Consider the following 27969-nt stretch of genomic DNA (forward strand, 5'->3'; position numbering starts at 1 on the left):
CATTTTCCAAAATGCTCTACATCCATTTAAGTATTGATTAAGTACAATCACTTTTGAAATGTAGGGAAATGCAGCAACCAATTTATCCACAGCAAAATTTGTTTCAATAATGTCAGTTTTGAATGATAAATGCAAATAAACATGATTGTAGGGTGTCCAGTGTGAAGAATCTCTTCCATGATAGTAAAACACATCTTCAGTTAAAAGTTAACACATCTCTGTGATCCTGAAATGAAAACAAAGTACTTGTGCCAAATAACATTAGTGGAGAGAGCAATAGAATTAATACTTTGGGTTGATGAACTTATATCAGAACTAAACAGGAAGAAACAAAAATGTTCAGAGTAGAGTGGCAGAGAAAACAAAGGAAATGCCTCTGATAGAAAGGAGACCAAGGTTGATTTGGTGACCAAGGTTGATTAGCTCTCCAGCTAATAAATGAATTAAGACTGTCAGAAAATAAAAGGATACATGCAAAAATGTGTGGGTTGAAAGGTTAATTGGCCATGGTAAATTGTGGCAGACCTTGGTTTGAGATGAAGGGAACAAAATAGGATTTGTATCAGATTATTGTAAATTGGTATCATGCTCAACTTGGACTCAATCGACCAAAGGGTCTGTTTCTGTTTAGTAGTGCTTTAATCTTTTGCTGAATAAAGGTGTATAGTGGATATCGGGTAGTCATAAAATCCCTTACAAAAAAAAGACAAAATCACATTTGTTTCACTTGGAAATATGTGGCAAGTCATGAAGAGAAGCAAGTGAGAATGAAAAATGGTTGGACAATCAGAATCAATAACGTGCCATTGAGTATAATGACGATGATGTTGGGGGGAAAAATCCTCATTATGGCAAGACAGAAAAATGTGAGGTGGTAGTATACCTTCTGAAAGTTAGCCAGCATGGCTAGTCAAAACGTTTCAGGAAACATTTATAACATTCTTCTTATGGGGGAGGCAATAAGTGCAGTTGGCAAGAGAAAATCTTTCAAAGGGCAGCACAGTTAGTATAGTGGTTAGCGCTGTCAACCCTGGTTCAAATCTAGTACTATCTGCAAGGAGTTTGAATGTTCTCCCCATGTCTACATGTGTTTCCTCCAGGTGCTCTGGATTTCTTCCACTGTTCAAAATGTTGTAGTTCATTTGGGTATAATAGGGCTGCACAGGCTTGTGGGCTGGAAGGGCCTGTATGTCTAAAAAAAAGAACAGAGCAAATAAAGAAGGTGGCGACTGCAAATATTCAACGTGCATTCTTTTGGAAGAGGAATGTCTTCACACACATTCATCTCGAGATCAGAAAGCTGCCAATCATAAACTAGCTTACTTTACGCATGAATGTTGACACTGCTTTTCCAAGATGAGTCATAGAAGTGTAGAAAGTGTAGAAAGATTCAGCCCACCAAGTCCCCACTACCCATTTATACTAATCCGACATGTAACTCATTATTTATTCCTCCCACACCATACATCCCTTCATTACCAATAGAGTTCAAGGAATAACCTAAACAATAGTGCATGATTCATCATGGACAGTTTCCCAGGACATTCAGTTAGCACGAGACATGATTGATAACAATCAGATAACATTTTTATTTCCAGACACTATTTCATTATTACAACTTATGGTTATATTCAAGGTTTGCCATTTGCAGCACCTCATGTGCCCCATGTCATTTTGGAGTTCAGCAATTATGACAAAGTCACCATTCCAGAAATCTGGAAAAACAACAATTCAAAACAGTCATATGCTGCATCACAGCCTATTGTGAAAATGTAACCCATGCAGCAATAAATAAAACTGATGGCCAGAGTGAATACATGAATCCTATGGATTCTTGGACACTAAAAACCTTTGAGAAGCTATGTCAAGTTTGCAAATGAGGTTGGGTTTGATGAAATAGAACAGGATGACACTGAAAAATTATTGGAGTCTCTTCATAAAGAGCTTTCAAATGAGGATTTGTAATTGGCTGAGCAAAATGGATCAATACAGCATCACCAAAATGGCTGGTTACAAAAAGGCTTTTACAGGCATTCTTCTACATCAAGAAAGCCATTGCTATCTTCAAAGATGATGATTCCAATACAGCGCATGAGATTAGATGTGGCTGCATGACAGAAAATGCTGTGTTTTACCCTTAAGACCTTTATTATCAGTTGAAAGAAAGAGTTGTTCTCCATTAATATCTTCCTTCAGCCTCCTTCCTCAGACACCCAGGAACAGACACAGGCATATTCCTTGGCAAGAACATTACAAACTCCATCAAGTGCAGATTTCCACCACCACCTCCATCATAAGACAAGCATTAATGACAATTCTGCCTTTCACTCCTCTGTTACTACATAGTACCGGCTATCATTTACATATATAGCCACAAATTCAGAGTGGAGTAAATAATTCGCCTTTTCACCCTTCTACTTTATCAGGAATCTGCCTGAAAGAACATTTTGCTTCCAGTGGCTTTGAAAACTCACAAACCCATCCTGCTTATCATAATACATCCTATCAAGAACTTCAGGGTCTTGTGTCTATCCCTTTGTGAGCACCTTGATGCTTTATTTCAGATACTTTTGAAGAGAAAGTGGTGGAGTTACCAGAGCTGCTGTAATGGCAGCGCTGCCGATGGAGTGGACCCAGGAGAGCAGGCAGCACTCCTTCAGGGATCCTACTACCTGGTCAGGCTTTAAACAGCCAGTTAAAGGGGCAACAGTGTGTTTTGTTAAACATCTTGAAAATCATGGAGGCTGTGGCAGCGTCCATGCTTGGTAGCAGACCACAAACGATTGCAGACTCTGGGGGACTAGCAGGGCACCAGAAGAGGAAGAATAACCTCCTGCTGAGAAGGAGAAGCTTGGGAGACAATTCAATAGGGAAGGTGACCATGGCAGCAGGCCAGTGAGGGGCTTCACAGCTGAAAGACCTGCACAGGCTGCAAAAGACTGACTCAGGGGAACCAGATAACGGAACCGCGATTCGAGAGGGTGCTGCGGGCAAGAAAGACTCCTAAAGGGGCCTCAGCCGCCTGATTGTATGTGAGGTCCTGGGAGCTCAGGTTCACCAATATATCAAAAAGGGGGTCCTGCATTTGCAGAGGCTGTATGACTGCTGGAGGCGAATGCACTGTAGTTGGGTCTTTAAAGGGACTCTCTTCTTTTGCTCTTTTTTTGTTGGGAAAACAGGCAAGTAGTGCCTCTTTGTGTGTCTTTACCAGAAAGTTGATGAATTTTGTGTATTATTACAATCTGTGTATTAACAGATGGTAACAAAGCAATCTTAATCTTATGGCTTTTCAAGAGATGAATTTGAGCAATATTCTTGACCTCTGGAATGCAACCAGAAATTTTGCATCAAAACAAATAAGAAACACCTTTTTAGATTTTTCAAATCTTCACTTAATATAATGTTCTAGGAATGCTGCACTTTTATAAATTGTGCAATACCTGTCCTAGAAGGACAGGTATCATCCCTTTTTTCTTCTGTATTATAAAGTAGTATACTTCTATTTAACCCCTTTTAAAGTAAAATTAATTCAAGGAGATGGTGGATATGGTGAAGGTGAAACAATTGAGAATCTGAAGGCCTGAACTAACAATTCAGTGAACTGAGTTCAAATCACTCCACAGTTGACATTTAAATTCAGATAATAATTTGAATAACGCAGAGATCTGAGTTAAAATCATTCCAGAATTGCACTAATTTCAGTTAATAATCTGGAACTTGAGACGTTTCAAGCATGTTTTCCATGGTAGAGGAGTCTCGAACAAGAGGGCACAACTTCTGGATAAAAGGACGTCAGTTTAAAACCGAGATGAGGAAACATTTCTTTAGTCAGAGGGTTGTGAGTCTGTGGAACTTTTTGCCGTAGGCAGCTGAGGAAGTGAGGTTGTTGGGTGTATTTAAGGCAGAGATGGATAGGTATTTGATTAGCCAGGGCATCAAGTGTTATGGGGAGAAAGTCAGGGAGTGGAGCTGAATAGGAGGATGGATCAGCTCATTATTAAAATGGCAGAGCAGACTTGATGAGTTGATGGCCTACTTCTGCTCCTATACCTTTTGATCTTGTGGAGAGAAAAAAAAACAAGAAAAAAACCATCTAATTTGCTCATGTCTTTCAAAAATCCCTATGTAATCTGTTTTTTTTTGTGGTTCCAGGCGGCCTCATGTGCTTGACTCTTAAGTGGCAAGCAAGTCACTTAGTCATACCATTATTGCCAAGTTCAAACAAATTGAAACTTTCAGACCATCTAGCATCTACCTAGGCACCAAATTTAGGCACAGTATAGCTTCTACAAGTCAGTTGATTTTTCAAAGTCCTGCTCACAAATGCCCTGGGGATTGCTTCTAAATTGTGAGACCATGAACCAGCCAAGCAACAGTATGACAAAGTAATACTCACAGAATCATATCTTACAGGTAATGATCTGGATTTTTCCATTGCAATTGTTGATCCACCAAAGGGATTTGCAGATGAGATGGAGTAACTCTATCCCTATGATTTCTCATGATATCAGATTAAACATGGCAATGAAACCTTCTCCTGATCATCACCTTCTGTCCTTCATCAAATAATAAATTCTCCATGTTGCAGATAGTACTGGGAGTACTAGGGACACAGAATGGACACTGGTTGAACAACTTCAATGTGTAATGGAACAACTATAACAGAAAAGTTGGCTGAGCCTTATGAGGACAGACTGGCTTGACAACAGATAGAAAATAATAATTATCTGAAATAATATAATATGGAATCATTTAATCATTAGTTACATTAAATAGTTACAGAATTGAATAGGAGAGGTGAAATGATGTTATAACCTACAACTGAATTCAATAGGACACTAGAATGTCATTAATGTGGAGAACTGAGATTATTTTATTTGAACAGTAAGAAAAATAGGCATCGCTTCTCGGCCTTTTGGCTAAGATCAAGTGTAGTGAGAAAAATGGGCAGACTCTGGTTGGTTTGAAGCTAAATTAACAGTGCAAACATATTAATGCAATTCTAATTTGGTTAAAATTGTCCTATGACTCTATTTTCCATTATGTATAATGTTTTAATCCTCCTTATTGTAACAAAATAAACTAAAAAAATCTTTAAAAGAAGTCAATAAAATGAAATCCCTAATCAAACATTAAAATTAGATGGTCTATCAATCCAAAGGAATGAAAACAATCCAAAAAACACTATAAACAAATTAATAATAAACACTTGGAAGACACATAGTGGAAAATGGGAAATGAGCAGGAACTGTGAATTGTGTAATAGATACACTATAATCTTGTCTTTATTTTCTAAAGCAGAATGAAGCAAAATCACCCCTAATATACTTTGGTAAAATTACTCAAAGCTACATAGAGAGAGAGAGAGAGAGAGAGAGAGAGAGAGAGAGAGAGAGAGAGAGAGAGAGAGAGAGAGAGACTTGAAGAAAGTAGAACAGCTTTATCGTTGGCATAGATTGTGTTGAACAAGTATCTGCAAAATGCCTAGCACTGATTTGGTGATTCTGGAGAACTTGGATTGAACAGGTTATGGAAAGACAATAAATTGGTATCAAACTGGAGATGATTATTCCCCTCATAGTGCTCTTTCACTTTTTGGGATGTCAGCTGAAAGTTAGAATCAGGGTGAATTAGGAAGAGCCGAACATCAAAGCTAATGTAGAGTAAAAGACAAAATATCATGAGGACCAACAATATAAGTGGACAACACTTCTAAGAATATGTGAAGAAAAACAATTTATAAAAAAAAAATGCATAGCAGAATCAAATGGCATTACAAAAAACAGGGCATTCAAAGATGCTCGTTGGCGAGAAAGCTGAATGCCTTTTGCTGCAGTACGCTTTATTTCTGACTGCTACAGGTATACTGATTTCTAAATTAATGCAAAGTATAAGATACATTATAAGATTCCATAAAAATGCAACTATACTAAGATATTGATATTATTTTTTCTCAGAGCAAATGCAATGCAGCTGTTTAATTTAAAAAATAGCTGAAATTATTGAATGAGTTGGAATATGTGTAATCTGATCCTTTTCCTACGATGCTATGATTTAAACCATACAAGCTGGAACAAAGTGATTTTTATAAATGTGATGCTTCTATGAAATTTGGTTACATACATGAAAATTTTATAACTGTAACAAGTCAAGGGATTCTTCTAGTTTCTACCTCTTCTAACTTATCAGAATCATATGTATCAAAATCTGCTATAGCCTGTTCTTTGGGGCAACTCTCATAATACTTTTTGATGTACTTTTGAACTGTCCAGCCATTGTATTCAGTGGGCTCTGTACATTCAAGACCTTCAAACTCTACAGTGTAGTGAACCTGCAGCCAGTAGGCCAAGTAGTGGATTTGGTAATCACACCTCCATAGATTTCCAGTAAGAACTATCCTCTCTATAAAATAGAGATGCTCCAAGACGCCATATTCAAAGTTGTGTAAGTAATTCCAAGATAGATCCAGCTCCTTCAGATGGAGAAGACCAACAAATGCAGCTGAAATTGGAAAAAAAAACAATAACTTTTTCTTGGAAATAATGTCATGTAATTTTTAAAATGAGTTTGTTTTGAAGCCTCGTCAAATTGAAGAGTGATATCACCTTTCAAAATTGAATAGCATTACATTTGTAAGATTAGATCTTTACAATTGTTTTCAGTTTACACATGCAAGTTAAATGTTTTAGTAATAACATTTTTTCACAATTTATTAAAGGTGATTTGTAAATAGTGGCTTGACATAAATAGGAAGATTCTGCAAGAAAGAAAACAGACCCTCATTAAATCTCTGCACTTCTAGAATTCAAAGAGGATTTTATTGATTGCAGACTTTTCAGTTCAAATTTTCTAAAGGAGCTAATTAAGAATTGAGTGTTCTTACCAGGATCGATACTTGTTATGATATTGCTGCTAAGATTTAATGTTTCCAATTCCTTAAAGTTCATGAAACTTTTAGCATTCAGTTTCTTGATTTTATTTCTTGAAAGATCAATTTCCAGAACTTCAGCAGGCATATTTCTGGGAACTTTTTCCAAATCTGGAAAAGAATAAAATAACATGAAGTGTACACAAATGGAAAATGTGGAAATGCAGCTGACTGGGTCAAGGAAGGAGAAGAGCTTTATGAATGAGAAATGAGATGAAAGAGAGGAAAGGGAAGAGTGAGGATGGAGGAAGAACAAAAGGAAGAAGAGAACAATAAAATGGTCCCTTTGATAGAAGAGGCCCAGGAACAAAATAGCACTCATGAGAAATGGGAGGGGAGAGAGAGAGGGAGTACAGTTGGTGCCAACATATTTAAAACATTAAGTGGAAACCAATAGGAACTAATTTCTCGATGAGAGCTGCCTTTGTGCTGGCTTATGTCCAGGTAAATGTTGATGGACATCTACTTCTTTTGTATGGCAACCATTGTAATAGGCACTCAGGAGATGTAATTTAAAGTGACAAAAACTACAGAGTGGATCAGAATGAGTAAGCTACCTCTATGTGGTTTAGTGGTGGCTTCTTCATCTCTGTCAATAAATTATGGGTTCAAATGCTGACTTAGAGACATAGCATAAATATTTTAATGGAGTACAGAAGCAATGCTATGTAGAAAGCGAGGGAGAGAGAGGTTGGCAGCAGAAAAGGTGTTGAATCATTGATGATTGACCAATAAGCATTTTTTAAATGATTTGGTTTACTGACACATCTAAATAGGCAAAACATAAAAGGATGAAGTCCTAAAGTGGAGAAATGGGATGAGTGTAGACAAGCAAAAAGGACAGCAAAGATCTATTTCTGTACTAAATGATTCTATGATTCCAGGTCCAGATTGTGTAGTGGGGGAAAGTAGAGAGTGCTGTTGAAGATAGCGTAAGTGTCGAGAAGTGATGTTTGCATTAGGAGGTCAGTGGAGTATCAGTGTCCTGGAAATGGTGGAGTGTGGGTGTGGAGGGAGCCAAGTAAGATTCATTGCAGGGAGGCATCAGTATTTAGATACTGTAAATAGTGAGAAGGGAGAGTCTGGTTGACAGCTTGGTAGTTAGAATGAGTGGGGTTGGATCTCAACTGATAGTGCTTGGGGGCCTGAAGGTAAGTTAAGTAAGGCATTGTAATTTAGCTGAGGTGGACTTCTAGCCCAATTCCATGGGTTGGAACCTGCTCAATTAGGCTTGCTTTCAGCAGAGCTGGCTTCGTCCATGCTGAATGAGTAAACCACAGTATTAATGAGCCACACATTTATGAACATGAATCTGGAGTTGACTTTCTGCTCTATGTTCAACATCCAAGCTTCTTTGTGTTGGAGTGTCAGGAGTGCAGAGTTAGCATAACTTAAGGTAGGTACTGAATTTTCCCTAACTGCTTTTCAATTCAAGTTGAATTACACCCAAAATCAGGATGCTACTTGATCCAGTGTCAAGGCTATTATTTTTTAGATGAAGGAGAATTAACTTTGCATTTTGATAGAAAAAGGTTATTAGAGGAAAGCATTATGGTAGTCTGACAAAGTCAATATTTATCTCAATGCTCTTTATTAACCCTGCTGTGCTCTATTTGGATGCTGCAATTTTCTGAATTATGACAGTGACCTAATTCCAAAATTAAGAAATTGTCTGATGAATAATTTGAGATGCCTTGACATCATGCAATTTGGTGAATAACCAGAAGCTATTTTATTTTCTGTAAACATCAACAATTTTTAAGAACTATTCTTAAACCCATGACCCTTATGATTTCATTGGGCTGGTATATAATGCATGCAACTTCCATTTTCTTGAGCGCCGTTCTTTATTCCCCTACTTCATACCTTGTGCTATGCTTAGTATAAGAAGTACTGCTCAAGGGTTATCACGACTATTTCACAGTAAATAAGTAAATAATTAAATAACATTGCAGTTTATAGAGTAGGTTGATGACACCTTGCTATTTGCGAATGTTCAAAAACATTAAGCCACCTTTGAAGTTTAAAATCAATTAACCACCAGCTGACTTTCCTGGTTTACTGATATGTGGTATTGACCTACAACATCACCATTGATTCAATCACCCCATTTGTTCCTTTATTTCTGGTGCTATTACCATCAGTAAACATTTTATTGTGCGGTAGTCCATTCATGAAACATAGAAAAAAGAACCAGTTGGAATTCTTGCAGCATCAGTAGGTTCCTTGAAAAAAAATATGTGAAAAGTAGAAGTGAATTTTAGTGGAGATTCATAACTGTATTACACTCTTATCAAAATTGTAATACAATTAAAAAATGGTAACACAAGATATTCTTAAGAAAGGCTTTCTTTTTATTGCTTGCATTGTCACTGAATCACCAAAATGATTAAACTGCATCTTGATTATATTGAAATAAAAAATGGGAGCAGGAGTAGACTATTTGACTCTTAGAATCATACTCTATCTTTACTTCAGACACTGGATCATACCCATTTTCTGTGTTAATCCCATATCCCTTAATTAATTTTGTTAACAAAAATCCATACATCATCCTTGAATATTTTCATTGATTAAGCATACAAAATCCTTTTGATAGAAAAATCCAAGAGAAGAAATTATCCCGTGGCAGTCCTTAATGTCAACTTTTTAGACCAAGAATGTGAATCTTGTTCTGGACAATTCAGTCAGGGAAATCAGCTTTCCAATCATACTTCAGTGATACCATCCTTCATGAATTAAATATACTTAAGTGAGATCTGCTCTCATTCTTCTAAACTCTAAGGAATATTAAGCTAAACCATTCAATCAAAAGATCAATAAGCTGTTAAAGAACATTTATAATTTAAAGATGATTTTCTTTGGCATTTAAACCACTGGTTTGCAACCTTTTTCTTTCCACTCACATCCCACTTTATGTAACCCCTCTGCCATCGGTGCTCTCTGATTAGTAAGGGATGGCTTAAGGTGGGATGTGAGTAGGAAGGGAAGATTGAGAATCACCGCTCTAGTGTGCACATAATGAGTCAATTAGGTACCTTTAAAAGAGTGGTTTTCAAACATACTACCTAAAGCCATCCCTTACTAATCACAGAGCATGTAGGGCATAGGGAATACTTAAAGTGGTACGTGAGTGGAAAGAAAAAAAGTTGAGAACCACTGATCTAAACAAATATTAGAGATTTTTTAAAATTAGTTTATGGTTTAAATTATGGAACCAGGACAGGTTAATGAAATCTTGAGAAAACAATGATCCGCTGAAGGAACTCAGTGGGTGAGACCATATCCATGGGTGGAAATGGTCAGTCAGCATTTCAGGTCAGGAACCTTTTATTAACTCTCAAGACCCAATAGAGGGTTCTGGCTCCAAACATTGACTGATCATTTCTACCAACAAATTTGCTGCCTGACCTGCCGAGTTCCTCCAGCAGCTCATTGTTTGCTCAGAATTTCAGCATCAGGTCTCTATTTCTTTCATGGAATCAGGGTATTGGGAAAGATATTCAATTTCCTGTATATCTCTATTTCAGTTTGTTCTCAGCTGGCAGTCAGAATTTTGAGTTTTATTTGTTTCAATATGAAAATAATTTTATTTTTTATTATTATTCTGCAGTAAAAATGTGACATTTGTTGGTAAAAAAGTGGGTTTTTTTCCACGCCTACACTATTTTGTAAAGCCTGGTCTTCCTATCGAAGAAAAAATATTCTTGTGATTGGAGCAACTCGAATCAATATTCATCAAACTGAACAGGCAATTTGTACTATCAGGCAAATAAAAATAGATTGAGCCTTCCATCTTGAGGTTAGCAAAATGTTAGCTCATCTCTTTGTAACATATAACGTTCTTTAAGAGCTTAAAATAGGGATAATGTTTCCCAGCTTGAAGTGCTTAGAACGAGAAGTCAGGCACATCAAATAAAGGTTTGGCCCTTCAGTATTAAGATGAGAAAAAAATGCTACATGGAGAGAATAGAGAATCTTCAGAATTCCCTTTCTCAGGATGTTTTGAAGGAACATCAATACAGAAATTTAAGAGATTTTTGGATATTAGAAGTGTCAAGGGATATTGGAATTGTGCAAGAAAATAGCATACAATAATATCAGTCAGAATCTTATTAAAGTCAGAGTAGAGATAAGGGACCAAAGTAAGAGCTCTCCTATACTTTGACTTCCCTTTGATTGCTCTGAAGAAAGAAATGCATCCTTCACTCTGAGAAGAGATTCCATGAAGTTACTGATGGAGGAAAAATGTGTTGTATTTATCACAGTCGTTGCCTGAACTGATAACTCTTCCTGGAGAGATTGTGATTGCCTCCACTGTAAAAACTCCATGGATGGTGTTCTGCTTGTAACAGACGAGAGACCTTAGTGCAAAAGCATAATCTTGCAGATGCCAGAAATCTTAAATGAAAACTGAAAAAGCTGGAAATACTTAGCAGATCAGCCTGCATCTGTGGAGAGAGAAATAAAGTTAACATTTCAAGTAAATAATAAGAACAGGAGATAAATACAAAATAAGTTTTAAGATGCAGAAAAAGGTGAAGAAGGAAGGGAAGTATAAGAAGGAAAGTGACAGTATGTGTTTTGGGTAATTGGCAGTATATGTTGAACACTGTGCTCATGTTAAAATTTTGTTAAAATCATTGAAATTCTGACAAAATCACATCTTTTAAAAATGAACTTCAATTAAAGGTATATCATATCAAATTGGAAGGCAGCATGGACTTGCATTTGTTCGTAAAGCTTTTACTGAATGATAAATGGAGGGTTGACTCTTCAGAGCAATAAGTATTCATACTAACCTTTATTTTGACAATCTATTCTTGACTTTGGGAAAAGGTAAGTGTTGCAGTTTGTGAAATCAGGATAAATCTGGATTGGCGCAGGATACTGATCTTCAGAGCAGAGCAAGCTCACATTGATTGTTTTCAGCTTATAACCAACTAATCCTTTTGGAGTTTTACATTTGGCCAGGCTGCCAAGATTTCGTTGGCCAGGTATCTGGAGCTTCCTAACCACTTGGTCTAGTTTGCAGTTGCAATTCCAGGGGTTACCATAGATACGAAGGTATTCTAGTTTAGGGATTGGAATAAAGATGTCCTCCAAGATAAATTGTAATCGATTGTGTTGTAGCAATAGCATTTCTAATTCATCCAACCTCTCAAAAGCATCTGCTTCAATATTTGATATGGCATTCCGTTGTAAGTCCAAGCTCTTCAAATTTCTTAATGTTGAAAATGTATAATTCTTTAAAATTTTGATCTTATTTCCTGCTAACTGTAAATGAACAACATCCTCTGGCAAATTAGGAGGAACTATAATGAGTTGCTGATCTTGACAAGTCAAAAGTTTCTTATTCTCATATAGACTTTCACTGCATATGTCGTTGAGGGACTGAGAAAACCTCTTAACATGATTGGATCTCCTTCTCAGGCATTTCTCACCACAGTTCCTCATTCTGTAGTTGCCATTTCTCCTTTTCATGAACTCAGCTGTTTGACAAAGAAGTAACAACATAATAATCCTAACCACTTGCATCCTGACATCCAGATGGTTCCAGTAACCAAGTAATGACTTGATAACAGAGGAATCCAATGGAATTTGAGAGCCAAAATAACCTTAATTGAATTTGGACTGATTTAAACTAGTTGTTCCATGCAAGGCAGTCTGCAAAGGAAGAAAAGTACATGGGTTACAAGAGATGCAATAGAGAAGAAGGCAAACGCTCAAAATACTTCAGATTATAGTTTACATGACACAGGGATGAAAATTAAACCCTAAGGAAAAATGGATGAAATTCATTTTGTATGGTGGTTTCATATGGATGATAACATATTTGTATCTCCTTTTTTTAACGAAAGAATTGTGGCCTAAATTTTAAAGTGGCTGTGATCTGATGGCACTGAGTGAAAGTTGAAAGTGGGTTAGGAAAAACTTAAAGCAGACCCTATCAAAAGAGCAATCCACATGACAGATTCAGTTAAGCTGAACCCTAAACATTGCACAGAAACAATCCTCACTTGTCTTGTGAAGTCCTGCCTCTGTGCAAATATTTTCATAAGTTGAAAGCCATGCATAAGTCAATATATTTGCATATGTATACATCAAACCATGTGTTGAACACTATTTGGCATCCACTCTCATGTTTAATTGTATCCATGCATAAGTACATCAAATTCGTGAAGGATCCAGGTCCAAACTGGTGTTCCACAAAGCAGTGCAGAAGTTGAAATCGGGTTTCTTTTAAACTCCACTTTTCACACAAAAATGTTGTACTATTTAAAAGCATCTCGAAGCTGCTTGATTTTCGTGTAACATACACTAAGTTTTGCAGGATGTTAACTTTATTTAACTCATTAAATGGCTGAAATTCTCATAATTGGTAAGTGTATCCCTGTAATTATGCTGAAGAAGCCTTTAGAGGCAAGCTGAATCACTAACAGCTCCTTGAGGGTTTCCATATTAAGTAAATGTCAATGTAAATTCAAAATTGTAAAATCATAACATGGTACAGCACTGAAACAGTCCTTTGCGGCCCACCTCATCCATACTGTTCATGGAGCACACTTACACCCATTTCATTTGCCTGCATTTGGCCACTGCAACCTTCCTGTCTCGGTTCAAATGCCTTTTAAACATTGATATTGTATTTCCTCCACTAAATCCTCTGGTAGTCCAGATAATCATCGCTATCTGTGTGAAAAACTAAATCCCTAAGATCATTAAAATTTTCCCTTCTCACATTAAATTGGTGCTAGAAGTTCTAGTTCAAGAATATATTGCACTCCAGAAGCCTAAAGATAAAATTATAATTTACAAATAAAAGGCATTTTAAATAAATGTTACTGCTTTTATAAAATCTAAATTGTTTGTAATAATTTTCAGGTATTTCCTGTGACAATACATGAATGCTTCCCCCCCCCCCCCCGTAAATATACATAATAAACTCTCCAATATTAAAGTTTTATATGAAAAAAATCTTTTTCTTACAAAAAAACAAAAACAACCCTTCCCCCCTCCCCCTTCGTAATATAAATCCACACATTGACAGGCTCACATATTAAACAAAAATCTATGTCTCTTGCATTTATACTATCGCAGCATGTTATTGTCCTTTATATTATTGTAGTTAAAGTTATAATTGGGCCCCTATATGGTCCAAATATGGCTGTCATATCAGAATTTATTGACTTGAACAAATAATAAAATTTGGTATTAACAAATCTTAACAAATATGTCATATTTGTTTTTTTAAATTGTATGTCATTTTTTCCAAAGGCATGCAACTATACATCTTTGCAATCCATCATGTTATATGTAGAGGGGTGTCAGATTTCCAAGTAATCGCAATACATTTCTTAGCCACTACTAAGGCTATTTTAACAAATGAGATTTGGAATTTAGTTAATTTATTGCCTATTTCTATAAAGTTACCCAAAATATATGGGCTATGGGCTGTCTGTGATAAACCTGGTTTCGCACTTTCATTCTGGAGAGCATAGTATATAGCATCAACAATTACCCTTGTTAATATTTCGGTGATATCTTGCCAAAAAGGTCTCACCTTTGCACACGACTACGTAGCATGTAAAAGCATTCGTATTTCTGTCCCACATTTAAAACACATCTCCGATATTTCAGATTTTGATCTCTGCAGTTTTTGTGGTGTAATCTATAATTGGTGTAGGAAATTATATAGTACTAATCCGTATCTTGCATTTATAATTGATGTCATCCCATCCAAACACCAATCAGACCAACATTTTTCCAATATTGATCTTATATCTGACTCCCATCTCTCTCTTGATCTCTGTAAACCTGGTTTTGCACTTTCATTCTGGAGAGCATTGTATATCTTAGTTATAAATTTAGGTATATTCCCCAGCCAAATGATTCATTCTATTTCATTAATTTCAGGTGGGACCAAGTTTGGTCCCCATCTTTCTCTTAGGAAAAATCTTAGCTGGAGAAAACAAAATAAAGTTCCATTAGGTACTCTATATTTATTTCTTAATTGTTCAAAAGACTTAAGAGATCTCTCCATACAACAATCATCAATATATCTTATTTGTTTGAAATATCAGGAATTCAGTATTTTGTTGCCAGATTCATGGGGCAGCAACACATTTTTATGTAATGGTGTTCTAAGTGGTATCCCTGCTTTTTTCCCAATACACATTTATTTCTTGCTATATTCTAAACATATGTATTAATATAGGGTTATACAACTTTTTTGTTATTTACTTAACATTCCACATCAATAAAATCCTTCGCTGTCTTCTTTTTTATTGAATACAATCCCATTTGGATCCAAGAAGTAGGGGCTGTCTTCTTCAAAGAGGTATGATAAAAATCTAGCATGTGCTGATAAATAATACTTCTTGAAATCCAAAGTCTAAGTTCTCCCAATTTAAAATCCCATGTTAACTTTTCCAATGAAATTCTTGGCACTTGGTAATTCCATAGGAATTGCCGCATATAATTATTTAATAATTTAAAGAAAATTTTTAGCTTGTGCAATAGGTAGCGATTGAAAAAGATACTTAATTTTAATACAATTTACTCTTCCCACTAAAGTCATTGGCAAATCTTTCCATTTATGTAAATCTTTCTCTAGCTTTTCTAAAGGAGGAGTATAATTAAATTTATGTAAGTTCTGTAAATTATGTCATTATTCCTAAATATTTCATTCCATCTGTCTTCCATTTAAGTCTACTACCTTTCTGATACCTTTCATAATAAAAATTCATTAATGACATGATCTCACTCTTATCCATATTTATTTTATAACCTAATACTATATATATAATACAAGTCAGACATATATAGTAGCACATCATCAACAAATTAGCTAATTTTATATTTTTCCTGTCCAACTTTGAAGCCCTTAATATCTGGATTTCTCCTTATAATCTCTGCCAGAGGTTTAATTGCTAGGAAAAAAGCACTGGGGACAGAGGATACCCCTATCTACTCGGTCTACTCAAGGGAAACCTATGTGGTCATAAGGAGAATGTGCACTGGAGGTCAACATGGAACCCAAGATACTGCAGCTGTGAGAAACAACTAGCTGTCTCACCCAGATCTGATAGTAAATGTAAATAATTTTTCTGAAATATATAAAACGTAGTGTATTGTGCAATTCTCTATTATCTATTTCTGTTTCAGGTCGCTGTCGAAATTTGCAAGACTTGAATTTATCCGAATGTGAAAATGTAACTGTAAGTTTAAAACTTCTTACTCAAATGTAAGTTAATGACCTGATATAGGGTTCAGCTGAACATCCTTCAATATCCAGCCCAAGCAGCCAGAGCTCATATATATAGAGGACATTTTAACCCCACCTCCTCCATTTGCTTGGGTTGGTCAGAAAACCATGAAGAAGTTGTTAACATGGAAGAGCCTCGTTTCCTGTCAACTTTTTTGTTATTTACTTAACATTCCACATCAATAAAATCCTTCGCTGTCTTCTTTTTTATTGAATACAATCCCATTTGGATCCAAGAAGTAGGGGCTGTCTTCTTCAAAGAGGTATGATAAAAATCTAGCATGTGCTGATAAATAATACTTCTTGAAATCCAAAGTCTAAGTTCTCCCAATTTAAAATCCCATGTTAACTTTTCCAATGAAAAGATTTAAGATTTTATTGCTCCCTAATGTAGTGGTTGAGCCAACTGCTAGATGCCAAAGATTTAATAAGTGACATATACCATGACATATATCATTAATTTGGATCGGTTCATTGACTTTTACATAAAACCAAATTAGCAATCAAAAGAGGACAATGTTCAAAAACTGAAATCAGTGGCTATATCAGTGACCAGACAAAATTCTAGCAGTAGTGCTAAAGAATTTTGCTCCAGATCTGGCTGTGGTTTCAACGAAATTATTCACTTAACAGTGGTATTCACCTGACAATATAAAAAAGCCCATATATTTCTTGCCCACAAAAGTAAGACAAATCATATTCAGCTCACTGCTACCCCAATCAAATAAGCAGCAATAGAAGATATTGATGACATTACTATTAATTGTCTTTTAATCAATATTTAATTTAAGTTGCACCAGGATTACTTGACTTCAAACTTGAGAAATCAATGAAGTTGGAGACTCCTTTGCTTCTTGTGCATCGGCTCTCATTTAATAAGTCAGTGCTTGATCTCTTATTTCGCCACAACCTTGGACAAACAAAATTAGTTCTAGAAATGAGTATTTGCATTTTATTAAGATTTTAAACATATGGGATTCAAGGAAAAATTTTGGCTAGATTTATACTTCATATATTAAAATGAAATTTGTTCAAGGCCAACAACTCAGTGCCATGACATTACTGCAGCAATTCCTCAGAGAAATGACCCAGCAACTTCATCTTCAGCTACTTCATCAAAGTACTTCATTTCATCAGATTAAAAATTTGGTTCCAAGAACTTTCTTCTTACCCTTGTTCCATCCACAATACTCTAATAACTGAAGAATGCAAAACAACCACTTGTAAACAAGCACATGCACAGAAATTCAAATTTTCATGTCTGTAATGTAATAGGGAAAGTGGTTGTGTATCCATTAATTACTTAATTTTTTTTAAGGATGCTATTAGGGGATTTTGGTGGGTGACCAGTTCTCTGCTCTGGCTTGCCATTGCAGGTACCCCTCTCTCACCCAGCTCTAATACTGGTTAACTACAAAATGCAGGCTGCTTTAAACACTCCAAATAGGAAGAAGTTACAAATTGTTATAGTTAGTGCAAGGAATTTCCTTTGAAGTTATTTTTAATCTATTAGGGCATATATAATATTTATATTCCTCATTCTGGACTCAGCCAAAAGTGTAAACAGATTCTCTACATTAATTTTGATCTCCTTAATAATCATAAAAGATATTTTAGTCATTTTTTCCCCAGAGAAAGCCTTATCAATTGTTTTTGTACTTATATCCTATCATCATTAATAAATCTTCTTTGGAAAATCTCCAAAGATTAAGTTTAATGTCATGTGTACCAAGATGCAGTGATACCTAAGTAAAACAACCAAGGCACAGTCCAAATGTGCTGAGTTACAGAGCAAGATCAGTTGATATTGAACAAATGCAACATAGTTTTACTATAAGTTGTGAAAATGTAGGCATGGGCCTGTGTCTGTATCTGTGGCTGGCTCCAGGAGCACAGGGACCATCTTGCTAAACAAGATGAGAGCCCATGGAATTACAGGAGGAATAGTAGTTGGGTAGAGCATTGGCTGATCGGCAGGAAACCGAGAGTAGGAATAGAAGGATCCTATTCTGGTTGGATACCGGTTACCAGTGGGGTTCCACAGGGGTCTGTGTTGGGGCTACTTCTTTTTACATTGTATATAAATGACTTGGATTATGGAATAGATGGCTTTGTGGCTAACTTTGCAGATGATACCAAAATAGGTGGTAGGGGTGCTGTGGCTACTGAAAGGCTGCAGAGACACTTGGATAGCTGAAGAGAATGGGCAAAGAGGTGGCAGCTGAAATATAATGTTGCAAAGTGTATGGTCATGCACTTTGGTGGAAGAAATAGACGGGCAGATTATTATTTAGATGGGGGAAAAAATTCAAAATTCCGAGATGCAAGGGATTCTAATGAATACCCTAATCAGGATACCCTAATGGTTGACCTCCAGGTTGAGTCAGTGGTGAAGAAGGCAAATGCATTGTTAGTATTCACTTCTAGAGGGATAGCATATAAGAGCAGGGATGTGATGTTGAGACTCTATAAAACATTAGTGAGACCTCTCTTGGAATACTGAATACAGTTTTGTGCGACTTATTGGAGAAAAGATGTGCTGGCATTGGAGAGGTTCAGAAAAGATACCAGGAATGAAAAGTTAGCATATGAGGAATGATTGTCAGCTCTTAGACTGGCAAGGATGTTTTCCATGGTAGGGGATTCTATGACAAGCTTACATAATTTCAAGATAAAACTGTGTCAATTTAAAAGAGAGATGCAGAAAAATCTCTTTAGTTAGAGGATTGTGAGTCTGTGGAACTTGTTGCTACAGGCAGCTGTGGAAGTGTATTTGAGGCAAATATTGTTGAGTATTTGATTAGTCAGGGAATCAAGGATTACGGGGAGAAAGCCAAGACGTGGAGGTGAGTGGGTGGATGGATCAACTCATAATTAGAATGGCGGAGCAGACTTGATTGCTTACTTCTGCTCCTATATCTTGTAATCTTCGGGCCAATTCAACTTCTGATCTTGATTCTATTTCCTGGTCCATATTCAGCTCCATTCCCAACTTTACACTCAATTGTCACAGTACTAGTGGATTCAGGTCTGAAATTGTACAACACAATGGTGGTGTACCATAAGATATAACTGTGTTAACTGTCTGATTTTTGTACAGATCTGTCAACTTGACCACAATATTGCTAGGTATTGGTCTCTTGTTGACCTTACAATTTCAAAGAATTCTTTTCAAGAACTAATCAAGCACAATGGGGTGAGATAAAAGCTGTGTTTTATTTTTAGGCTATCTGTACATACTTTCCTCCCTATGTTGTATCTTTGAATATTCTAGAATACTGCCATTAAAGTTTATCTCTAAAAGTAAAAACACACACTTTAAAGAGTGCAATTCTTTTTATTTAAAAAAAATTCAGGAATGGATAACTGGAAATTTCAATTTTATATGTTTTAAAAACTCTTTCACTTACTTTAATAACATTTCATACAATGCCCACGGTTGCAGAACCCTGAGAACTCAGGACGATCGAGCCAATGCGGTGACTGTAATCATGTATTATATCCTGGTATTTATTGTGCATGTGTGTCTCTGTGTGCATGTGTATCTATCTGTATAGGAGAGAGAGGGGATAACTAATTTGATGTTTTCGCAGGGCTCGAACAAGCTCTTATCTGTTCCCTCTCTGCCGTCACTGTTTACTGTCTGAATTACAGCATTGTTTTAAAATGAACTGTCCCTTTAAGAGTTGTTACATCATTCTTCTTGACCCCATCATTCTTTTAATGATTTTATATACTAGTGCTGGCATAGAGTTGTTACGATTAGCTGATTTTGCATAGGTCAGCCTTCCTCTATTACACCTACAAGGTTTGATGGAACACAGTCTGAAAAGTGTGAGTACTAGATTTCCGCTTTCCCTCTCCCTTATCAGATTCCATTTTAAATTTGTACTGTCTGGAGCCTGGACTTTTTTGTGTCTGATTGCATGGTTTCCCTGGAGTCCATCTAATTAGCTAACAGAAGACAGTTCCTGCCAAGTTTCCCTTTTTCATTTCTCTTGCATTTTTTAAAATCAAGATCTTCATGTCTCATATTAACTGTCATTTCTTATTTAAAAACTAATGATTTTTGGCATTATTCAGTTTTTTTCAATCTCCCAACTCCATATATAAAACAATCACAGTAAAATATTAGATTTCCTGAAGACAGCAGCCCTAAAGCTTCTCAATTATGTAACTAATTGAGTGATCATATTTCTTTATCACAGTTTGGCCCGTTGAATCTATGCAAATTCACAGACCAATCTCACTCTCCTCATTTTTGCCCAAAAGCATATTCTCTCCCAATTACAATCAAGTTGTCATATATTCTGTTCCCATGTTCACTAAGACCCATTCGTAGTTGCCAATTAACATACCGACATGTATGTTTTTGGCATGTGAGAGAAAATCAGAAAACTCTTGAGGAAACCCATCCAGAGAGACTGTCCAATTGCACACAGTCAGCAGCAGAGGTCAGAATTGAACCCATTTCATTGGGTCTGTGAGGCATTAGCTCTATTGGCTTGTATCAAGGAATTCTAGAATTGATCTTATGTTTATAAAGACAATAGAACAAATGTGTTTCCCACTGAGCATCCCTTAAATGTAGTATATTAGCATTGGATTGAAACTAATGGGTGTTCAAAATAGATATAACTTGTGCAGTATTTTAAAAGAGCATCTATAACATTACAATAATTCATTTGTTTATAGAATCAACCATTGAACTGTAAAACATTGTAGCACAGAAACTGGCCCTTTCATCTACATGCCAAAACTATTATTTTGTCTATCCCATTGGCCTGTAACTGGGCAATAGCCCTCCATGTCCCTGCCATTCATGCACCTATCCAAATTTCTCTTTAAATGTTGAAATTAAACCCACATCCACCATATATGCTTGCAGCTAATTCCACATTCACGCCATTGCGCAGACAATTCTAGGAATATAATCTCCATTCTCACCCTATCAAGTAGGGGCCATCAGTACAAATGAAAAGCCTATGTGATTTTTGTCCTCGTAATCTACCTTTGCAAATGTTCATGACAACATTGTTAGGAGTACTGACTGCATATTTCTGGTGGAGACAGTCTTGACCTAATTGTGAGATCACATTCCATCATAATGTACAGCAGAAGTATTATCCTCAATGAAACAGATTCAGAATATGAGCTTAAAGTGGGTATGTAGCATTGAGAGCTTAAAGTGGGTATGCAGCACTGAGAGCTTAAAGAGGGTATGTAGCTCTGTGGGTATGAGCTTAAAGTGGGTATGCAGCACTGAGAGCTTAAAGTGGGTATGCAACATTGAGAGCTTAAAGTGGGTATGCAGCACTGAGAGCTTAAAGAGGGTATGTAGCTCTGTGGGTATGAGCTTAAAGTGGGTATGCAGCACTGAGAGCTTAAAGTGGGTATGCAGCTCTGTGGGTATGATCTTAAAGTGGGTATGCAGCACTGAGAGCTTAAAGTGGGTATGCAGCTCTGAGAGCTTAAAGTGGGTATGCAGCTCTGAGAGCTTAAAGTGGGTATGCAGTACTGTGGGTATGAGCTTAAAGTGGGTATGCAGCACTGAGAGCTTAAAGTGGGTATGCAGTACTGAGAGCTTAAAGTGGGTATGCAGCATATCATTGCAACCTATCGTCTAAAGGGCTGTCATATCCCTTATTTTACTATGTCATCAAACTAAAATACTAACTCTGATTTAATGAGATATTGAAGAGTATGTCACAGCACAACCAGGCATACTATAGAATTTAGCACACTGCACATCTTGGTGGGCAAGTGAACAGCCCAGAAACATTTCTATCCTTAATGTGCATAGCACAGACAAGATTCATGCATTTGCAGTCATCTTCATCCAGAAGTGCTGAGTTGACAGTCTTCTTGGCCTTCTCCCAAGGTACCCAATACAATAGAAGATAGTCTTCAATTACTATAGCTTACTGCTGGTGACATCAAGAAGAAATGGCCGAGAGAAGTTAATGCAGCATGGCATCTGGGCTTTGCCCCTACTCAATTGTTCTCCTACAACTACAGCATGGTATTTATCTGACAATGTGCAATATTGGTCAAGTACATCCCATCAATAAAATGCAGGTCAAATCCCATTCCAACTGATAACCCTTCCATGTCTACTTCCAATCATCAAAGTGATTGGATGTCATTGATAGTCCCATCATGTGATGCTAATAACATGATCATTCAAACTCAGTTTGACTTTACAATTCCACACCAGGGCTCATTGCAGCCTTGTTGCAAGCATGGGGAAAAGAATTCCAGATGTAAGGAAATAGTAAGTGTGATATCTAGGAGCCCGAGAAAACATGGAATTACTAGTACTTGAGGGGTAAAGTCTTCAATGGCTGGAATTATCCCTAGTTCAGAAGTAGATGGATGTGTTTATACAAAATCATTCATTGCAAGTGGAGCTAATATTCTTGACCTAACTAGCTTCAAGACTTGGGGTCTATTTCTGGCAGTTAATATCTCATCTGCTGAACCCATATAACCATGGAGCGGAAACAGGCTCCATGGTTATATGGGGCGGAAACAGGCCATGTTGGCCTTTCGAGTCCGCACCGGTTCACTGATTTTGTGCCTCCCCTTAAATCTGATCTCCATTGGTCTGGATGAGGCTAGTTCCTAAAACATTCAGAAAGCATATAATCAACCCATTTGATTGACATTCCATTAACCAATTCATGCATATAGCTCCTCAACCATAGCTGTAATAGAACTTACAAAATGCCTTGCAACATCTAACTGAGGCTTGACTGATAGTACCTCCTGAACCTACAAAGTCCAATACCTTGGACAATGACAGATGCTTGAGAACACCAGAAACTTCAGATTTACCACTACTCTGTCATTGTCATTGAGTTTTTAAAGCAGAATTCCTACCCAATAACATACCCTTTATCATTACAGACTATATAGCAAGTGATCATCTTCTTGAGGGCAAATTATGCAAGCTTCTGGGGTTTGTAAGTTAATTAATGTATTTGGGTAGCATGAGCTCGTGGCTAGAAATGCCTAATACCATTCTGTATGATTAATTTTTTTAAAAAGGGCAATATAGCCAGCTTTGCTACCAATAAATACATATTGAATAAAAAATACAGTATACTCTAAGCAGCAATATTAAAAGCATGCATGCTTACTTGGGAGTATTTTTAATACTTTATTTTAAACACTTCATTTTTCTCTACATTCAGGATGAATTTGTGTCAACAGTGATAGAAACGTGCACATCGCTTGTGTACCTGAACATGGCTTACACTAACATTAGTGATGCGACTTTAAGGTCATTATCAAAGTAAGTTGTACCACCCCAGTTCTTTACTATCATGTCCAGCTTATCTTTGACTGATAGCACCACTTCAATTCACACCTCATTTCAGACTTACTTTCTTCCTTCTGATTGATTATTCCTGTTAGATAGTATCAATTAAGCACTTTGTTGATCTATTAGTAAGTACATTAATGTGACAAATAAGCAATTTATAGAGATTTTTTTCTTCATTTGACAAAAATGTAACAAACATTGCATAAAAATAAAATGCTAGAATTGTTATAATTTGATACTTAGAGGATGTCAAACTAAAAAGTATGTAGATATACTTTCTAGATTGTGCTTTTGCTGTAGAGAAAATCTTTCAGATTTGAGAATATTGTTTTTCTGATATTTATTAAACTCAAACCATATTAACGGGCTTTGTTTTATGAGATGGTTGCTGGAAATTTGGAAAAATAAATGAATCCACTTAATTTTTAATAAAAAATGACTCAGGAACTTCCATTATTCTCACTTAGACTCTGCATGGAGGTTTTCCCCGGAAAGGTAAAGAAAAATTCTATAAATAACATTGGCATTGGGCTTAATAGTTACCAGACCAGCTCCATTCCAGATGCACACACTTTGGACTTCAGTTCAGGACGAGGATGGTGCATTTGTAAAAAGACTGAAAATGTGTCAGCAAAACTAGTTTTTAGGTCGAATTTTGATGCTTTATAGGTGAAAAGTTTACATATCTATTGCACATTTAAAATTTTTCTTGCCTTTAATTTGCTCTACCATTCTACAAGCAATTAAAACAAAAAAAAAATCACAGGTCTGTAAACCTGCAGAATGGTTGTTTATTGTAGGCTTAAGTGTCCCAACTTCAAAAGACCAGCAACAGAAAATCTTCTTTTACTGTCTTGTTTCTGCCAAAAACTTCAGCTCGTAAAATTCCAGCAAGAAAACTTTGCATGATAGAGGCCCAACTTAGTTTTACTTTACAGTATCTTTTTTTGTGCTGCAACTAAAAGTCCTCCAAATTTTAATTTTCTTTCAAGGTTTGGTCTGAATCTACAGTACCTGAGTCTGGCATACTCAAAGAAATTCACAAATAAAGGTTTGAATTACCTTGCCACAGGAAAGGGCTGCCACAGACTTGTTTATCTGGACATTTCAGGTTGTACTGAGGTTGGTCTATAGAACTTTTTGGCGATTATGAAAAACGATATTCTTCGATGGTGGTTAACAATACCAGTCCTAAGCAGCAGACTGAGTAAAGCAGGAAGGGGGAGGGGTATTGAACCTAGTGTGGAGTTACAGAATCCCAGGCTGCCAAAAAAGATTGTTCCCTCAGGCTTCTGGCAGAATTCCAAGTGGTTTACAGCTTAGCCCAGAAATTGACTCAGTCAAAAAAGAATCCATGTATTTGTTCAAGGGATATGCTTTTATTTTAGTCAGATTCATCTTGGTCATTTGCAATATTTAATACTGATTCCTGCACATCTTCCATATTATTTACGTCCAATCCTTCCCATTCCTCTCTGCCTTCTCATTTCTTCTGTTTTCTTCTCCCTTTCCCATTTCTCCTCTCCCTTCCATGACTTTCTCTCATCTTCTTGCTCTCCTTCAATTCTTCTCCCACTCACTGCCTCACTTTCTTCCACAATTCTGCTCACTATCTCTCCATTTACCTCCTCTCTGCCATCCTCCTCCTCCCTCCTGTTCAAACCCTTCCTCCCTCCTTTATCTCCAGCTTCCTCATCCTTTGCCCCTCACCAACCCTTCTGCGGCTCCCTCCCAAAATATCTTCTCTCCCCACTGAAACCCACCTATCAGGTTTCTGATAAGAAAAGAAAAAGAAGAGGGTGGGTGCTAAAGGAAGGGAATCCAAGGGATAGGGAAAGGGAGAGGCTGGGGACGAATGGGTCAATGGAAATTGGAGGTCAATTTTGATGCCATCTAGTTGGAGATTGCTGTTCTTCCAATTTACGGGTGGCTTTAATTTAGCATTACATGATGCCATGGACAGACGTCAATGTGGTAATGGTGTGTGGAATTAAATTGGTTAACCACTGGGAGGTCCTTGCTGTTGCACTGGACAGAGAGAAGGTGTTCAGTCTGCATCCGGTCTCCCCAATGTGGAGGAGGTCAGATCAGGATCACTGGAATCAGTAAATGACTGGCTTCACTTGGAAGGACTGTTTGGGGCCCCGAATAGTGGTGAGAGATGAGGTGTAAGTGGAAATGTAGTATTTCTTCTGTTCTTAGCGGTGGGTACCAATGTGGTGATTGGTGGGATGGGATGAGTGGAAAAAAGTATATAATCGAACAGAGGTATACAATCCAGTAATCATTGGGGGGGATCAGAGGTGGAGAGGGTTCAGAATTCTAGGCCTTACAATAATTCTTCTCTGTGTGCTAGACGTGGTTTGATTCACTTTAAAGTGGTGCATTAAATACACTTTTCTAAAGTTAAACTGTCTCAAATTTATCCTGATATCAATCTATTCTGTGATAAATGTAAACATTTTGAAGCCTCTTTGATACACATGTTTTGGTCATGTCCCAAATTAGGAAAATTTTGGATATTTTTAAAAACCTTTTCAGATATCTTTAGGATCAATCTTGAACCCTGTCCATTAATAGCAATATTTGATTTCTGTAAGGATGAGAATATAAATTTAATGTCAAATCAAAGATAAGTTTTAGCATTCTCGACTTTGCTGGCCAGAAGACATATCCTGTTGAAATGGAAAGATTATTTTTCACCTACCCACTTGCAATGGTTACAGAATACCATGTCCTTTTTGAGTCTAGAGAAAATTAGACATAATGTCAGGAAAATTAAGATCACATTTGATGAGATATGGGGTCCCATTTATGCTTTATTACCACAATTTGAATAACTAAGGTACATGGATGTCGTAGATTGGTATGCTTTGCTGGACCTCTAGAGGTCGCTGCTTAGTTCCAAGGTTGTTAATAATATTAATTCAACTTTGTTTAGTAGGAGGGGTTAGAGTTAGTCTTTTTTCATTTAGTTAGTCTTTTTTTCTTCTCTTACTTTGGGGGCAAAAAATATTTATGGGTTTGATTTTGATTTGATGTACTATCATTAATGTACATCATGATAATCAATATAAACATATATTCTATTTGATTCTTTAGGAACCTATTATTTATATATATATATATATATAAATATATATATGTTTTCTATTAAACAATAAGAATATTTAGGAGGAAAGAGGTATTGGTGCCGCAAAACTCGCACCACCATATTCAAGAACAGTTGCTACCCCTCCACTATCAGACTCCTTGTTAGAGGCTTATGTTATTTTCTAATCTGTATTTTGATGTACTATATTTTCGAGTATTACTTCAAAGCCATAAAGCAGCTTGTTTATTCCATTGAAATTCTGAAACAATGAATGTTTGCTAAGAAGGAAAACTGTTTAAACTAAAGGGGCCATCTACTTGTGACTCGTGGTTTGAGAAAATTGAAACTAAAGAACCAGTATTGCTCAAGCCAGTCATGTGATTCAGACACTTGAAGAAAGCCTTTTTAATCCATCAGAAAGTCATCTGGAGAATCAAAATTAAAATGACTTCGGACTAAGATGGACTTCAGCTGCTTCTCTATGTCAGAAGAGAGCAGTGATGCTGTAGCCATTGTAATGGTCACTTCTGACTGACCCATATCTGGTTAAAGAAAACAAGATCATTCTTGCATCTGGATCATGATAATTTTGATGGTGACTTCGTTTGACCCTTGCCTGGGTCTTTGAAAGCATTGCAGAAGTCACAAGCTTCATAACCTCTATGCAAGAAGAGGGTAAGTTGTGATGAATCATTCGTATGAAGGAACATTTCTCCAAAAGCAACTTGACAAAAATTTGTGAGTTTTTATGTCTGATGACTCAGTGGCACAACCTCTCCATAATTACTTTTGTACATCAGATTAAAGATTCTGAATTTCAACACGAGATTTCTAACTCTTAACTTTGAATTTGACTTTTCAGAATTGTGCCTAAGCTGTAATGTACACATACTCATATATACATTTGCACATAGTTGAGGTTAAGTTTAGAGTTAAGTCAGATATTAATAAAAAGTTTTGATTTAAGATACCATCGACTTGGTGAATTTCTATTGCTGCTGGTCTATGACGAAACATTCCTCAACAACAAACTCATTCAGGGCCTCAGTTAAGGACTCTTACATGTCCATTTTATTGATTAAAAAAAAATTCTCTATGTATTGCATAGTCAGTTGTTACATTTGTTATCTGTCTACATTTCTTTATTTGCACTACTAGTATGTGATGTCATGTAGATACGATGACAATAAATCTGAAATCTGAAAGGAATTGCAGAGGGAACAATCCCTATTAAAGTAGAAAAGGGAGGGGAAGATGTGTCTGGTGTGGGATCCCATTGTAGTTGGTGGAAATTGCAGGCTTCCTAAGGATGCTGTGTGACCTGCTGAGTTCTGTATATTGCACTAGACCCC

The 27969-nt window shown here is 36.6% G+C and overlaps 2 protein-coding genes and 1 non-coding gene across 6 annotated transcripts in view; 2 read left to right on the plus strand and 1 right to left on the minus strand.

Annotated features, from left to right (window-relative positions):
* Positions 1-27969, plus strand: part of fbxl13 (F-box and leucine-rich repeat protein 13) — a 129676-nt gene that overhangs the window by 30023 nt on the left and 71684 nt on the right. For all 4 annotated transcript variants that reach the window (XR_011348291.1, XM_069909722.1, XM_069909723.1 and 1 more), the window contains exons 11-13: positions 16097-16149; positions 23393-23493; positions 24516-24645. Coding sequence is in view for 3 of the 4 variants with exons in the window: in XM_069909722.1 (XP_069765823.1) it covers positions 16097-16149; positions 23393-23493; positions 24516-24645 (284 nt within the window). In the remaining variant the exon portion in view is untranslated. The remainder of the gene's footprint in view (positions 1-16096; positions 16150-23392; positions 23494-24515; positions 24646-27969) is intronic.
* On the minus strand, positions 1566-24709 carry lrrc17 (leucine rich repeat containing 17). Its single transcript, XM_069909730.1, has 4 exons — positions 24586-24709; positions 11731-12595; positions 6884-7039; positions 1566-6501 (listed from the first exon to the last, which is right to left on the minus strand). The coding sequence occupies exons 2-4, from the start codon at positions 12464-12466 to the stop codon at positions 6149-6151; spliced, it is 1245 nt and encodes a 414-aa protein (XP_069765831.1). The 5' UTR covers positions 12467-12595; positions 24586-24709; the 3' UTR covers positions 1566-6148.
* On the plus strand, positions 4900-5086 carry LOC138749097 (U2 spliceosomal RNA). The gene has a single exon (XR_011348411.1). It is a non-coding gene; the product is annotated as a U2 spliceosomal RNA (small nuclear RNA).

This window comes from Narcine bancroftii, chromosome 13 (assembly GCF_036971445.1).
Source record: "Narcine bancroftii isolate sNarBan1 chromosome 13, sNarBan1.hap1, whole genome shotgun sequence".
Classification (NCBI taxonomy): Eukaryota; Metazoa; Chordata; class Chondrichthyes; order Torpediniformes; family Narcinidae; genus Narcine; species Narcine bancroftii.

Coding starts and splice junctions, on each gene's coding strand:
- lrrc17 (XM_069909730.1), bottom strand. CDS start 12,466: ATGCAAGTGGTTAGGATTATTATGTTGTTACTTCTTTGTCAAACAGCT. Junction 7,040..11,730: donor AATAGATTGTCAAAATAAAG/GTTAGTATGAAT, acceptor ATTCTTTTCCAG/ATTTGGAAAAAGTTCCCAGA. Junction 6,502..6,883: donor CATAACAAGTATCGATCCTG/GTAAGAACACTC, acceptor TTCCAATTTCAG/CTGCATTTGTTGGTCTTCTC.